This window comes from Anguilla anguilla, chromosome 10, assembly GCF_013347855.1.
Source record: "Anguilla anguilla isolate fAngAng1 chromosome 10, fAngAng1.pri, whole genome shotgun sequence".
In the NCBI taxonomy this organism is placed as follows: Eukaryota; Metazoa; Chordata; class Actinopteri; order Anguilliformes; family Anguillidae; genus Anguilla; species Anguilla anguilla.
The window spans coordinates 39782967-39799215 of record NC_049210.1 but is presented as its reverse complement, the minus strand read 5'-3'; the positions used below and the strand labels follow the sequence as shown (position 1 = coordinate 39799215).

Here is a 16249-nt window from a genome sequence, read left to right as displayed (position 1 = left end):
ATCATGCGTGGCGAGTGAGGTCACCTATGAAAAGGGTGTTTAAAGAGGACGGAGGTGCTCGCTGTCAAAGGTGAAATGTCCCCATTCAGCCTGCTGGTGTTTGTGCTGCAGATCCTTTAGTTTTGGAGTTTTTGCGATTTTGAGGTCATAGATACAGAAAGGCTACAGCCAGGGCTGAATAAAGCCGAGAACTGCATTGTGCAGTGTCCTGCGTCGTATAGCGCCCCCTGTGTGGTAATACCGCCGCATGCTCTTACATGCTGTACTTGACGAAAATGTGGCATTTTCCCCAGGCTCTTCATATGTTTTTCAAATGTTTTCAAATATTTTTCAGATGTTTCCCCGTCTGTTCTGTGGTTAAGAAATAATTTAAACATTTTTTGAAGAACTAATCGGAACTGTTTATTTTGCAGCATTCCAGTTCTAAGCCATAAAAGGCCATGATTCTTAGTGACTCTAAAATTCATCTTTAATCACTTCATTTAGACTTTAATATCAGATTCTCTTGACCTGTGGACTTCACTGGACCAATAACTTGTCCTGGCAGTGAAAGTCATATGTCTCACATATGGGCATATGTAAGAGAGTTTTGCAGTTCATAATCAGTTTTGGGAAGAATGATGAGGCCCAGTTTCAACATTCCAACATTTACAGGTGAGGCAGGTACAGCAAATATTGTGTAGACTTGTTTAATCAGTGGGGATCTGGGGCCCTACAACATTCTATGGACTAAGTCTGGGGGATTTTAAGAATGCCCTCTATAGCTATACCTGTATCCTAACTTGGACTGCATACAATATAGACATCATACCAGCAAAGCACAACCTCTAATCCTCTTATTTCACGTGACAGAGCTTGGCTTTGATGTACTGCACCGTGATATAGGACTCAGGGGCAAAGACAGACACCCCTTTCAGATATGTCTGACACAAAGTAGGCCCCTGCTACAACGTTCGCTCTGTTTTCGACATCCTAGCCATCGCTGTTATCAGCTCTGTCTCTCCCTAATCCTTTCTGTACGGCGCTCGCTAGCAGCTATACCGCGCACAGACCAGAGGCAGCTAAGCGTGGCTAAACTGCAGTGAAATCTCACTACTGCAGAGATTACAGCACAGTCGTAATGCCGGGTAGCGCGGGCAAGGCAAACGATACACCCATGGCCCGTTGCGAGCCTTATCTTGTTTTTGTAACGCTTATGCCTTTATGGCTTTATTGTGAGCTAATTAGCATGTTGTTGCTGTGACATCAATTTAGCTAAGTACATTGATGCAAATACAGTTGGTTAAACTGTTAAGTCTAACGGCGTTATGTAAGATATTTATAAGCTAAAATCATTAATGGCATGAAAAGCTTCAGTGAAACCAGCGGTGCTGTTCTGCTGAGATCATGACAAGGTTTATTTATGAAGAGAACACGGAATCCATTAAAGCCAGGCTTTATAAATAACCAATTGAATTACATGCCTGCTCCAATCGAACAGACATTGGGGAACATTACCTCATTTCATTTCCATCGTGGGAAAAAAAACTGCTCCGTCCACATAACAGGGGAGGGAGCATTTTGCACCCAGTGCAGGTACCACGGCTGAAGCAGCGATGGTTTCTGTGCGGCTGAAATAGTTTCCCCCTCTCAGGAGAACCGTCCAGCCATGAAATCAGAAAAGGGCCCCATGTTGCAGCTCAACGCTTCCACCAGTCTCCAGGGTGCTTTCACATGATCTGACAGTGCAAAACGCCAGGCCCTTCTCTCTCTCACTCTCTCTCTCTCTCTCTCTCTCTCTCTCTCTCTCTCTCTCACTCTCTCTCTCTCTCTCTCTCTGTCCCTCTCTCAACGCATTTACTAGGAGCAATTCAGTACCAGATTTTTTTTAATTATACACTTTCCTGTTGAAATGCACTACGTCTCACACCCATGCTGTGTGTGTTTGTGCACAGTATGTGCGTGCATGGGCAATATTCACATACAGTATGGAAAAAAATATGCGAACTAAGAGACCAGTCCTGCTGGTGACGAGGTGGATGGGATGCCCAGTGATGAGCTCCTGTTCCTTGTCAGAGCTGCTCGTGTTCAGATGGTCTCCTGGGGAGCCTTACCTGGCTACGGAGTCGCTGCGCATCGCTGACCTACTCTGCAGTGAAAAATACCCGCCCTGTCACCTACTGCTGCAGTAGAAACCCTGCGGCAGTGCTTAAAATACGCACCTGAGCTTCATTTCTCTGCCTCGCTGTTCCTTGTTAACCCTCATCACTCTAATTAAAACCTACTTAATTGTGCTCACAATTAAACTTTTATGTCCTTTTGTGAATTCATTTTTCTCATAACTGCAGGGGCAATGTCTCTTTATGTCACAGCGAGGTGTTCGATGAAAGCATCTTCCAGAGCATGTCAACACTTTGGCAGAATTTGTGCTGCGTTTTAGTGTACTGCATTAGTACACGTGCTCCCTGTGTGAGCTACACCTCCTCTGATTCGCAAACACTGGCTTGGAACCCATGAGCAATGTTAGTGTGATACAGCTTCTTCAACAAGATTTCCTTGCTTTTATATGCTGCAGTTTATGCGCAGTGATGCACTGAGCGGGTTATGTGCAGTAATGCACTGAGAGCCAGGATATAGCTGCACCAATGGAATACCAGGTTGGCTATGCAGGAGGCTGTGGTTTTTAATTAAATGATCAGTAGATAGCCCCACCCTGGCCTGCTCAGTGAATCAACTTTGACGGTAGCTGCTTGCATTGAGGAGAGCAGCTCCCTGAGCTTACAGGATGTTCTTTTTGTATTTTTGTTGATTGTGTTTCTCTGTGACAGAATATGTCTTAAAGTCGCTGTAGTGTAGATATTATTGCCAAACAAATATACTGCATACTTTAAAACGCCGATGTTAATTGACAGTTGGGCGAAGCAGTAGGACATTTTAAGCCTCAAGACATTTTCGTGTGCTGCTCTTATTTTTCTCTCACTGGTCGAATTTTCCCCGCTCAGTTTTCCTGTGATTTTTGACGGTTGACAGTTAAACTTGCCGCTTGTAATATGCTAATAAAGCAGTTTGCCGCAACATAATAATCGCTTGGATTGTTCCAGAAGAGCAGGTCTTTGGCCTGCAGCCGAAATCTTGCAAATTGCTTGGTCATAACGACAGCTGGAATAGAGAGGCGCATGACAGTGCAATTTCAAAGCCATGACCAAGAGCACTTCTTCTCCAGGAAGAGAGAACCATTTTAATACTCCTTGTTCTATTAATAGGAAAGGTAGAGTATTATCAGTGATAGTAGAACGTACATATCCCTGCCTGTACACTGGAAAATAACACAATAAAAACATTTATTTTGTTGAGCAGAAATAAATACAATAGTCAGTCAGTATGCTCCCATCATCAATATGAACATAGTCTATCTCAGGGTTAAGGTTTCACAAATTCACATAACTACACACTTTGCGTCTAATCAAGTGTGTTAAATATATAATCAGGAACACTATAAAAGTAGCAGTGAACTGGCTATGTCAGCTTTAAATATTCAGTCCCACAGAGTTTTGTAAAGTAGTATTGATCTGTATTGAATAAATGGCAAGAAAAAAAAGTGCTTGTGAAATTTGTGCTTGAGCAATGCTTCTGAACTCAAAACTGTATTGTCATCAGAAGATGTTTAATAAATGAATGAACTCTAATATATGGGTTAATATAAAATTAATTAAATACATATGTAGACTAATGAGGCATATGTATTGCATTTACATAATGGTTTTTAATAATACTAAAATAAGAAGTATTGTTAACTACATGTATATTCATGCAGACATAGCAAAGAGGCGTATCTCACATTAACAGTGTTCCATTGTTCACGGTATGCAGATTGATTCTGCCGTGTCTCGAACAGGCATTGTTCAGCCTAATTTGTTTGTTAATTGCAGCGAAAGTATGTTTAGGAACCCTGTAATTAAACTTTTTTTCAGAAAACATTGACTGACGGGGACAGAAAGTTGCCGAAAATCTAGCTTGATTCATTTCCTCTTCCACCATGCCTGATATCCGTGCTATTTTAACCAAGGTGTGGGAGTTTCTGGGGAAACACAGTTGTGCAGCATTCATTTTAAATTAAAGCCATGAGGAAAATGGCAGATTGTTATGCTTTCAGTGGCAGAGTAGAAGTGCTCCATTTCAGTCTTGTCGTGCTCTGTCAAGCTGCTATGCGGTGTGCTGTTCCTCTGCGGTCAGTTACTTGGTTACTTTTCAAATTGACTCGACTATTCATTATATTTTAGTTCACTAAATTTGTTGTTTGACCCACTCAAGTTCCTATTTGCTGATCATTCATTTTATTTTTCCAGTTTTCTTTGCTCAGACTGAGGTAAACTGTGTAGTAAGAGGTCCTGTGTGGTGACAGACACCCTTTTATTGTTCTGCGGCCTCCATCTTCTTTCAGGGCTGTAGGATCCCTGTGTATGAAATGTACCAAGGCTCCCTCCTTTAACTAATTATAATCGTAAGAAAAATCCAAGCGCAATGGACTCAGCAGGGAGAAGAGTTTTACTGGCTCCTTTTATCTGGCTTCTCAGCTCCCGTTTGAGTTGAGGAAGCTGATTGGCCGATGGAGAAATCATGACCTCAGTTTGACCCTGAATCAAAATGTGAGAAAAACAATCAATATCTGCAAACCCCCATCGGAGGAGAAAGAGGTCCAGACTGCAATCAGAGAAGCAACCATCTTATTCCCCAGGCAATGTATATATCTGTACTGATACGGAACGACTGCATAAATATATGCATCTATACTGATACTGAATGATTGCATTAATATATGCATCTATACTGATACTGAATGATTGCATTAATACATGCATTTGTACTGATACCAAATGGCTGTATTAATACATGCATTTTGACTGATACTGAATGACTGCATTAATATATGCATCTGCAATGATACTGAATGACTGAGCGACACACACAGATTAGGCCATGTATTCATACAGTCCATTTACAGAGTTGGCGAATGTCCCGAAGCAATTCAGGTTAACTATCATAGGAAGGCTACAGTGGTAGCACCCTAGCCGGGAATCGAACCCGTAACCTTTGGTTCACTCGCCCGGTTCCCTAACCACAACGTTGCACTAGCACCATCATAGTAAAAGAGCTCCGCTCCTGTCCTGTTTGTTCTGCAGCGTGCTGCAGCTGTCACGGGTAATGGATTACAGGCCCACGGAGTCTGCGTCATCACAAACGCACTGCTCTGAGAAAGGATCCTGGTCCGGGCATATCTCTCCAATCAGAAAGAAGGAAAAAAAACTCATTCACCTACAGCACGGAATGAGGGGGCCAAACAGCTGCTTTATTCAGTAATGAGTTTGCATTCTTATTATCCTGGACATCTTGATTTATGTTAAACAAAAAAAAATGGATTCGGTGAATTGTTTATGCAGTTTTATCAGTCAGTTCAATTTCACCAAGAGTGATTCACTGCAACCTCCTCAGTTGCCACGGCTCAGGGCTCTAGTATAAAATGATCTAAAGCAAAGTACTGGCTGAATAAAATATGGAGAAAATGCCGTACTGGGATTGCGATACTTTAATGTGTTCCCAGATGTGTAGGAATCGACTAAATAACATTGGAGACTTACTTTTCAGATATTAATTTTATATGGGATTCTACTGTTGGGTCTGTGGTATTGTGAGGTATGTGTTTGGTAGGCTGGTGACTGAGGTTTGGTTTTCCTGCAGGTGTGTGTGGAATTCGTAGCTCATTAAAAGGTGTTTGTTTAGTTGGGGAAGACCCTTGTTGCAGTAATGAGTTGATTATATTTAATTAGTGTACTGCGAGTTAGGTAGTTAAATATAAAACGCTCCAGTCTTCATAATTGGGAAACTTAACAATAAACCTTCAGTATTATAGCACAAAACCAGTCCACATGCATGCTAAAAATAAAACATTAAACATGCCTATTTCAGCCTACAGAAATTGGAGGAATATAGAACTAGCTAACAGTATATTTTAGCTATGCACAGACGTTTATGATTACCTGCCAGTTTTCTAATGGTTGTAAGGACATTCAGAGGTTCCTGGTCTAAAGAGAGAAAACACACTTTGAGTAACCGCAAAGCAGTTTGTACAGTCGTGTTATGCCTCAGCAAAATAAAATGTGATGTTTATAATGGTAAATAAATTCAATAAAATTAATCTCAATTCATATCTATAGCCTCTGGAGACAAACACAGTAAACTGTTTTGTGCTCTCACTAAACACAGTTTATTTAACACTGAAAATTTGACTTTGTAATGCTGTTGCTACTGAACAAGCTACTTTGAGTTATGAGTATTATAATAGTACAAAATTAATATATGAATTATATATTATATACAGTATAATGCATATAAATATCATATGCACAATAATATCATATACACAAATAAATTTAATAAACCTTATTTAATAATGTAAGATTATAGAAATGGTGTAATATATAATGCAATTATACAATAAACATATAGTAATTTAATTGTTATTATTGTTGTAATACATTATTCAATCATCAGGATTTCTTTGTGTTCTATTACTGTTCTATCTTAACTATTACTTATGAAAAAATAGATGCTTTTGAAGTATAATCAGCTAATTAAACGATTATCACTAATGGATTCTTCTGCTTTTTTATTCTCCAGGGTATATACACACACACACACACACACACGCACACACATGCACACAATCTGCTAAAATGTGCTGCAGTTGACTAAAAACTTCTTGCATCAGGGAGCGAGTAGAGGTGACTAAAGCACCGATAAAAGGGACAGAAAGAGACAAACAGATACATTACTGCACAGGACAGGAGAATAAAAGTGAAGGTTGTTTTGCTAATGGTCCATTATTAACAGAGAGAGATCACTCACTTTGGATTGGTGAGATAAAACCCCCATTAAGCTCTCATCTAATGACAGCCATTAGACGACTTTTGCATTTTCAGTATGTAAAAGAGAAACAGGTTTAATTATCCTCTGCTCTGTGACTGGCCTGAAGAAAGTTAAAGTACAATGCAATTAAAAATATTTTCTTAATTTACAACTATTGAAGTGCTGGGGGAAAAGATTCCCCTGACTGCTCTTATGTACCGCTGGGAGAGCAATGTTGTGAGTGATGAGGTTTATAAACTATGGGTCTGGAGTGAACGTGGGGTGAATTTACAGTGACACAAAAAAGTATTTGCCCTCTTCCTGATTCCTCTATTATTGCATGTTTGTCACTCTGAATGATTTCAGATCTTTTAGACTTTCTCATGGCACTGTATACACTTATAAACTTATACCTTCTATGCACATGGGTTCGAATCCCGGTGGGGGCCTTTCTGTGTGGAGTTTACATGTTCACCCAGAGTCCACGTGGGTTTCTTCTGGGTACTTTGGTTTCCACCCTCAATTCAAAGACATGCAGGTTAGGGGGGGGGGGGGTGTCACTGTTTGATACAGGAATTGTCATATTCATCAACTGAATTTTATAACACTGTAAATCTGCTGTTGTTGTCGCTATTTCAAAATATAAATTTAAAAGCCATTTTTTTATTTTCGTCAGACAACTGTGGCGATTAAGCCGCTGCTCTTTTATTTACAGATCAAACAAAGACTTTGAAAAGTGCCCATTATTTTGTAAACGACATGAGAAAAAAAATCTTTCACAGGGGAGTCTTTGCTTTTCTAAATTTGCTCACAGATGGACTGTGCTAAGAATGGACGGTGAAATTGGGTGCGCGGAGCCAAAATGGCTGACCGGGATGCTGTGTCTTGTGTCTCCCCAGGTAGCATGGTGTACCTGGGAATGATGGTGGGCGCATTCTTCTGGGGGGGCATGTCGGACAAGGTGGGCCGGCGGCAGTGCCTGCTGATCAGCATGTCGCTCAACGGCTTCTTCGCCTTCCTCTCGTCCTTCGTGCAGGGCTACGGCTTCTTCCTGCTGTGCCGCCTGATTGCCGGATTCGGGTGAGTGCCGCTTTTTTATTATTATTATTATTATCATCACGCGTTCCTTCTCTGATCTTGCGCTGCTGTTGCTGTTGTTCTTGTTTGATTAGGGGTAAATCGGTTTTGCGACCCACCTGCTGTGAACCGAAGGACAAAGCGGTCCTGTGATTCGCGTCAGGGCCAGTGGAGGGCGAAAGTGATTTCAGCCAGTGTTTTGCGCAGTTATCCCACATCACTGAGGGTTCATGCGGTATTGGTCTGCCTTCATCAAAGCCATGGATTATATGCTAGCCTTTGTGTGTTAGAAAATACTGCAGTAGCAGGTGACAGGTTGCACCCTAAAGGCAAAAAAGATGAGACAAGAAACTTGGGAAAATCAGCAATAAATAATAAACACAGATCAATGCATGCGCATGAAGCTAAAATGATGACAGAAAAAAGCCCTTTTTGCTTTGCTGTTTTCATTCAATGGAAGCACATACTCCATAGCCTTGAGAACAAATATCAATTTAACAATGTGCTCTTGCCACTTCTCAAGCCGCAGTAAAGAAACATAGGACACACAATGATTCACACAGCCACTGCTGTGTTTGTAAGATATGGTGCAATGGCCTGGTTAAATTCTAACCACCTCAGATGACATTAGCCCACTCACCCAGTGGTGGGGTTCATGTGTGAGATTATTGACCTGTGGCCAGTCAGAGGAGAATGCTCAGGCCATCCCTCTCAACCCTATCCACACCCGCAATCCTATTCAGTTATCACATATATACTGCATTATGAAAACCTTAATGGAAAATATTATTACAACTGCGCTGGGGGGCCTGTGGCCAAGCACAGTCCCGTGTGCACGTAGCATGTGCTTGTAAATATGGTTCCATCAGCAGTGCCATATGATATCCTTCCATTTTGGATTCCTGAGGATGCTCCACATCTGGGTTGCCAGTATTCTGTATGTGAACAGACACAGCCGATATGCTAGTTTACAACGCAATTCCAAGAGCCTTACGTATTCTGCTGTCTTCTTTATTGCACTATTACCAATACAAAAATATGAATGCTTCTCTATTAATCTGCAAGGTAGTTAATGTGTACGCAACTACTAACCATGTAGCATTCATTTTTCATTGCTCTACTGATGGTGTTCTCTTCTAATAATGGTTTAAAAAAATAAGATTTTTTGCAAGCTAGCTGAGTGTAAGATGGAGAGTTAGAGAGAAGCCAAACACAGCACATGCTGTAGGACCGTCCTGTCACTGGTGTGTTGAGTGATAGTGTAATGTGTTAATCATCAGACAATGTGTCACTGTCTCGGTGGTTTTTAAGAGGCTGTCGTTAAGAGCAACGGCAGGGAAATCGAATATATTTGGTTCTTAGTTGCACTTTTGGCATTTCTCATCTTTGAGGCTGCATTGTTATGACAAGCGGGGCATTGTGCTTATTCTAATTCCAGGTGGATGAGTCATGAATGACGAATGTTATACAGAACAATACTAAAAAAAGTGAGAGAGAGAAAGAGAGTGAAAGAGAGAGAGAGAGAGAGAGAGAGAGAGAGAGAGAGCGAGAGTGCGAGAGAGACAGAGAGAGAGAGAGAGAGAGAGAGAGAGAGAAACGGTTATGGGAAATAACTGAAGAGTCTGAGACCCTGCAGAGCCATTCTTCGTGTCTGGCTTTTCTTGTTTTAGATAATAGTCTTCTCTTGACAGACAATACATTTCGTCCCCTGGATCAATAGTCACTGCAGTGTTTCTCTTCTCAGTACCCGACTAAAACGGAAGACGCCTGAGAGTCTGTAATTAAGTCACTGATCGTTCTAATTGATATGTTGTGTAGGATAAGCCACGAATGCGGATTGGTTTTCCTTTTTTGTTTACCACAGAGCAAAACAAACATTACAGTAATTATGCAGCTAAATTAAAGATAACGGAATTTATTACATAATAAATGCAATGGAACGATAAAGTGAATTAAAAAGTGTGTAATTAAAAAGCATGCACAAGAGGAAAAATGATTACAAATGAATTTGTTTGGATGGAAATGGAATGTTTTATTTATTATTTTTTCCACAGTGGTAATGAGTGGCAATATGTGTATAAATGCATGTGTATGTGTACGTGTACTGTATGTATATGTATAACATATATTGGGTATGAGCATGGAGAAGTTGTTTAAAGCCTGCTTGGTTGGATGAAGTGCCTTGTTCTGCTGAAAGATTCTTTAAAGCAAGTTAAACCTTGAGTCAGAAAAACAGATTTTCTGACTCGTTTCTTGCTCCACGTCTTCTGAAAATTGATAGACGAAGGAGGGAACTAATACATAGATGTCACTCCTGTTGTTACTGACTGATTGCAGTAATTCTCTTGTGAACTGCACATACATGTACATGCCATCATAATTATTGTTCTTACTGAAAGAATGTCCCAGAATGCATCTCTCACACCAGACAGGCACCATGAGTAACAACTGGCATACAGGAAATACTTATCTACTGGCCTGTGTATGAGACTAAAACTTTTTGTATTTTTGGGAAATCTTCGTAAATGTCACAGGCAGGACATGGGCAATTGGTCACAAAAATATCAACTTTTTGAAATGTCACGGGAATATATACTGATGCATGCAGAATGGACTGGGCGTTGCACAGATTGTTTGAATAGTAATGCAAATATCAAAGCCCGGGAAGGTAATGAGCTGAAACACATCATTTTAAAGGGCGATCCCAGGCTGTTTGGCAAATGTTGAGCATTGCAATGCTGAACTCTTTTGTGGGACAAGACATGCAGGTAGTGCTAATTGGACACTCTAAATTGCCCATAGGTAGGAGTGTGTGAGTGAATGAATGGTGAGTGAATGGTGTGTGTGCCCTGCGATAGATTGGTGGCCTGCCCAGGGTGTATTCCTGCCTCTTGCCCAATGCCTGCTGGGATAGGCTCCAGCACCCCCTGGGAACAAGTGTGTGCATCCCCTGAAATCAGGCCGCACCGCAGTATTTGTAGCTGGTCTTCATCGCAGTCCTCTCAATGCTCTTTCTTCTGCCGCAAACGAAGACTCAGCTGTCAGGAAAGATTTGCATTTTATATCACGAGCGCTTTGTGCTTTCGCTACTTCAAGCGTCATTAGCCCTCCGCGGCAGTGACTAAAGAAGATTTCCAACTGTCGTCAGGAAAAGTTTAACGAACATAAATCTCGGAGACGGGTGGGCGTACTCGAGAATCATGACTGAGGATTCTGGCTTTCAGTCTTGGCTTGGGTCACCTTGATCAAAACGCTTAACCGAAATGCCTCCAGTCAGACTCATTCAATTCACCGCGGCGCTGTTGAAAGCATCAGCCGGGTAATCCTTTCCATATCCCTTGTCCTGAATCACACTGTGTGACACGATTCTGGATTACTGTGCACATCCTACCATGTCCCAGATCGTGGTTCCTGTTTTATCTCCACTGGAAAGTGATGTGTGACGCTCACTGCTGTAAGCCTGTCTCGTGTTGATCGCCCCCTGCAGGATCGGAGGAGCCGTGCCCATCGTGTTCTCCTTCTTTGCGGAGACGCTGGCGAGGGAGAAGAGGGGGGAGCACCTGAGCTGGCTCTGCATGTTCTGGATGATCGGCGGCATCTACGCCTCCGCGATGGCCTGGGCCATCATCCCGCACTACGGTGAGAGACAGTACCCACAATCCCCTGCTCACATTCTCTGCCCGTGGCTCCTCCCACATCATTACAATCAGCTGCTTTAAAACCTGTTTTCATCCATTATCCAATAGATACGCAGACATAAAAGTAATCTACCTAAAATCTAAAAACAGTTTTGTGTCAATGTAAGATTTTGCAATCACCTCATAATCAATTTCAGCAGACTCATGTCAAACTGATGACTGAGAATATATGATTTCACTTGTATATTGCATGTTCGTATATTCAGATGAATACAGACCTGTGTTAGGTTAGGCTGACTGCTGCTCTGAATGAGGATGTATACTTTTGAGGGCTTTTTTTTGTAGTAGTAGTAAAAAAAAATTGAAAGGTTGCTGTGGTTGAGATCCTGATGGGACATTGCTATATCTATGGTAAATACGGTATGTGAACAAATAACTGAATGGGCAACATTTAATATCTAAACATCGCACAGCTCCCTGGCGAAAGGCATGCACTGGAGCCACATAAAGCGATGCCGAAGAAAGATTTCCAGCACTTGACCTCGGTTCGGGTGGAGAAATGAAAGTAGGTTGTCGTGTGTGAGCTGGCGCCGGGCGTCGCTGTCCGTAGGCCCCTGCGCCGTTTCATTTCTGTAAGTGGCTGCGGACGGCGAGGGGCCCGGGTCAAATGATTAATGCGAGCTGAGGACGAGGATATTTAAAGGATGAAGCCGTGCTTCTGGGAGAGCGGCGGTGGAGATTTATCACACGCGGAGCAGGAAATAAGCTGGCCTCATCAATAAAGCTGGGGGGAAAAAAAAAACCCCTCGTAATAGTAGCGCGTGGAAGTCGCTGCGCTGGGCACATACACCTTTCTGTGGTGCCCCAGATCGAGCGTAATTAGGTTTTTCTCCTTGCCTCGCAAAACAAATCCGGCATGGCCTGTGATTTATGAATGGCCCGTTGTCAGGGGGGGGACCGTGAACTTTGGCGTGCGTGACATAAGACTGCTGCCCACGCCCGGACCAGCAGGGGGCGCCCCCATGTTCATGCGGATAGACAAGTGTGGCAACTGAAAAATTCACGCTGCTCTTTTGGGCGGAGCCGATGGGTGGAGCTCACGAGACTCTTAATGAAGAGGTGTCGGCTTTGTAGTGAAAGCTTCTCTCAGATTTTCAGATTACCTTAAAGGGGCAGTGGTGACTTCAAGGGAGGAAGCAGTCTAGGCACTGCCCACATAAGTACAGTATAACGTCTGAACATGGGAAATAGCACACAAAGAACACAAACCGGCTCCTCCTTCGACATTTTCGCTGTCAGTTTGAAATTGACACAGCAGCAAAAGCTAATTCTGTCTAATAAAGTTTGTGGACTAAGCACATTGCTTTTAGCAGCTTTATGTTTTTCATTCAGCTTGCACAGTTGCTCTGCTCTACTGAAGTAAGCACTTTTCACATACCTGCTTCTCTGTTTCCTGCAAAACTGAAACTGAGCTCAGCTTTGTGTGGAAGACGCACCTAATTTACTACCTCTTACAAAAGGGGGGGGGGGAGTTCACGTAGCACCCATTGATTTTGCTTAAAAGCCTACAAAATTGAAAAGCCCTGGACGGGAGGCCGTCATAAAACAAGCTCACGCCTTTTCTTTTCCCGTCATCAGCCACCTGGGCCGGTAATTGAGGTCAATTGATTAGTTTTAACAGGGTTTTTTTTTCTATTAACAGCCAGGCGGTGTAATAGACTTTGCCGCGTTTCTGTCTCCAGGGAATGTGTGGGAAGAGAGGATGACTCGTGGCCAGTTTCCGGAAAGCTCTCTCCGCAGGTTGAAAGAGCGCTGTTGTTATTTATACGCCTGCTTTGTGGCAGCGGAGGGCCTGAATCAGTGGGCTGAGACCGAGGGCTCGGCGGACAGGCCCGGCGAAGGCTCGCGCGTTTCACCGTCCGCCGCGCTCTCCTTCAATTATACACATAATCCGCGTAATGAGATTTTCAATGGAGCCCCCTGGGGCTCCCAGCTACTCCGCCGCAAAAGAGCCAATTACTCGAGCCGCATCCTCCTTCCTGTGAAGAATGCGAAGATCCTGCTGCGTCCGTCCAGCGGTAACGTCCCCCCCCACCCCACCCCCCCCGGGCCATCTGAATGACAGGGACAGTTCCCAGCCACACACTGGGGCCAGTAAGACCTCTCCAGCACCTCAGAGTTTTATCTCAAATTTCAAAGCACCCTTGGTCTGTGGGTATATCACCTGCGCTCCTGAAACAAAGTCTGTCTGTTTTGCTTTTTGGCTGGACCGCAACAGCGGGGCCAGCCCTGCAAATGCGAATGTCTGTCACTGACTGACTGACTGAGTGAGTGATAAAGTTACACCGCGCATGTCTGTGATGTCGGCCGGTTCGGTCCAGCCATATACTAGGTTTTAGCGTGGTTTGAATGCACGGGAGCTATTACCTCGCTAGGAAATGATATGCATCTGTGGTTGTGGGAACTCAGATGGGAGATTCTGTCTCTAGCTGGAGGCTTAATGATCTCAGACATGATCTTTTCTCCAGAGCCACTGACAGATTCTGCCTCCAGGGTCTGCACCCCCCTGTCCGACCGCCCCCCGTCCCCACCCCACTGCAGGTCCACTCTTTGGCCTCAGTCAAACCATTCCTAGTGGCACATCGATTCTCTGGGTTCAAGTGCTGCAGCAGCCACTACCACAGATACCCTGATTGTGCGAGAGGAAGAAACCTATCCCATCACCCCCTGCAGCAGCCTCTACCACAGTGCCCCTCGATGTGCGTGAGGAAGAAACCTATTCCATAACACCCTGCAGCAGCCTCTACCACAGTGCCCCTCTATGTGTGTGTGGAAGAAACCTATCCCATAACCCCCTGCAGCAGCCTCTACCACAGTACCCCTCTATGTGCGTGTGGAAGAAACCTATCCCATCACCTCCTGCCCCAGCTCATCCACAGCTCAATCAATCAGGGTGCCCGCTCAGTGGAGCTGCTTCTCAAAGATAAAGAAAATGCTAATTGTTATACATTTACCATATTGTTTGGCACTCACCGACAATACAACGCAGCCTGTACGGGTACTGTGTGCTTCTTGTCTGTTTGGAGTATTCAGTGATTTCTATTGTTTCCTGAACATCAAACCATCATTTAATGCGTCATTTTTCTGGTCTAAAATTAGGGTCCACCCACACTGCCATTTCTACTGCCTATGATAGCTCTCTCAGCCTTTGAAGTCAGACTGTAGCCCAAGACTGACTCTTGAATGCTTAATGGAAAATATTATAATGGAAAATATTACGAGGCTTCCTTGGAATCTCACATATTTGATCTAAAGAGCTCCTTAATGCAGTAGTAATCCCCCTCTTCCCGACATCATTGTATAGTGAGCATGATTCTGTGAGGACACCACACGCAAAAGCAGGGGAGTGAAGCGAGGTTTCAACGGTAAGAAGCAGACAGCGGGAGGGTACATTTAAAATGGCGGCTTCTCCCACATCGATACGTGCCATCCTGTTACTGAGAAAGATGAGGAGGTGGGAGACGAGCAGACTGTTTTCTCTTTGATTCGCATTTAATCTGCAGCAGAGGAGTCAGGAAGACTCTTTATTGTGTGATGATAAATTCACTAAAAGCTGAAAATGGTTTTATTTCAGTCCAAGTAGAATTACGTTTGGCTTACATTTTTACTGGTGTAATATAAACACAGGTTTATTGTTTTCTCTCTCTAGTTTTTGTGGTTTCTCATGAATCTGAACACATTTCAGCAAGGTATTCAGAAACAGTGACATTTTATCCATAATGAAACGAGGGAGACACCAAATCGAAACATGAATGAAAAGCATATTTCAAATAAAGAAGTTCTGAACAGCAGCCCCTAGTGGCTGGCTGTCAGTTAGGTGTGGAGCAGAATTTCTTGACAGCAATTCATTTTTGTGAGGGAACATGTGAGCTGGAAAAGAATTCGTCATGAACGAAACATCCATTTTCAGGGATTTACCACCTCTTCCACACCAGTCAAATCACAGCCAGTTCAAGTCCTCCTTGGTTTAATGTGGGGCAGCTATTTATGTGAGCCATTGAGTACAGTAAGCAGCTCTTCTGAATGATAATGAGGAAGACGTTTCGATGTGCTGAGGTATGAAAACTGTTTTAATGACCGGTTTTAACCGGTAATTACACACTCTGGTCTTATAGCGGTGGTACTGGGAGTCCTGTTTAAAGAATGCTGCTGTGGTCAGTGCAGCCACAGGTCCGGCATGCGGCAGGACCCTAAAAGGACAGGGGACCCCCCCCCACACACACACACACACACACACACAACCCCCCCTCACCAGCAGGAAGCGCTCATTACAGTTTGCCTTAGCCTGAAAGCCCGGCTAATTAAAATGAGATGTTACGTTGAAATCGTAGAGCTGGAATGAGAAAGGGAACTCTTAATTGCGTCTCACTATAGCACTGTAGCCATTTATATTCATTGACTTTTATTAGCTCTGCATTACGCTACGCTTGTGGTTTCAGGCTGAGTCAGACTGGAAGGCTGCCCGTAACCCAGGTGTTGGTCCAACCTCGACTTGTAGAGGCTTAATTAGCCCTGTCATTCAGCTCAGTTTCTTATTTGTACAGTTTTTTCCAGGTGGAAATCCGAACACAAAGCTGTTTTTTGGGCTGTAG

The 16249-nt window shown here is 43.3% G+C and overlaps 1 protein-coding gene across 2 annotated transcripts in view; it reads left to right on the top strand.

Moving 5' to 3' along the window:
* Positions 1-16249, top strand: part of sv2ca (synaptic vesicle glycoprotein 2Ca) — a 47028-nt gene that overhangs the window by 17928 nt on the left and 12851 nt on the right. For both annotated transcript variants that reach the window (XM_035435634.1, XM_035435635.1), the window contains exons 3-4: positions 7782-7962; positions 11447-11598. In XM_035435634.1, coding sequence (XP_035291525.1) covers positions 7782-7962; positions 11447-11598 — 333 coding nt within the window. The remainder of the gene's footprint in view (positions 1-7781; positions 7963-11446; positions 11599-16249) is intronic.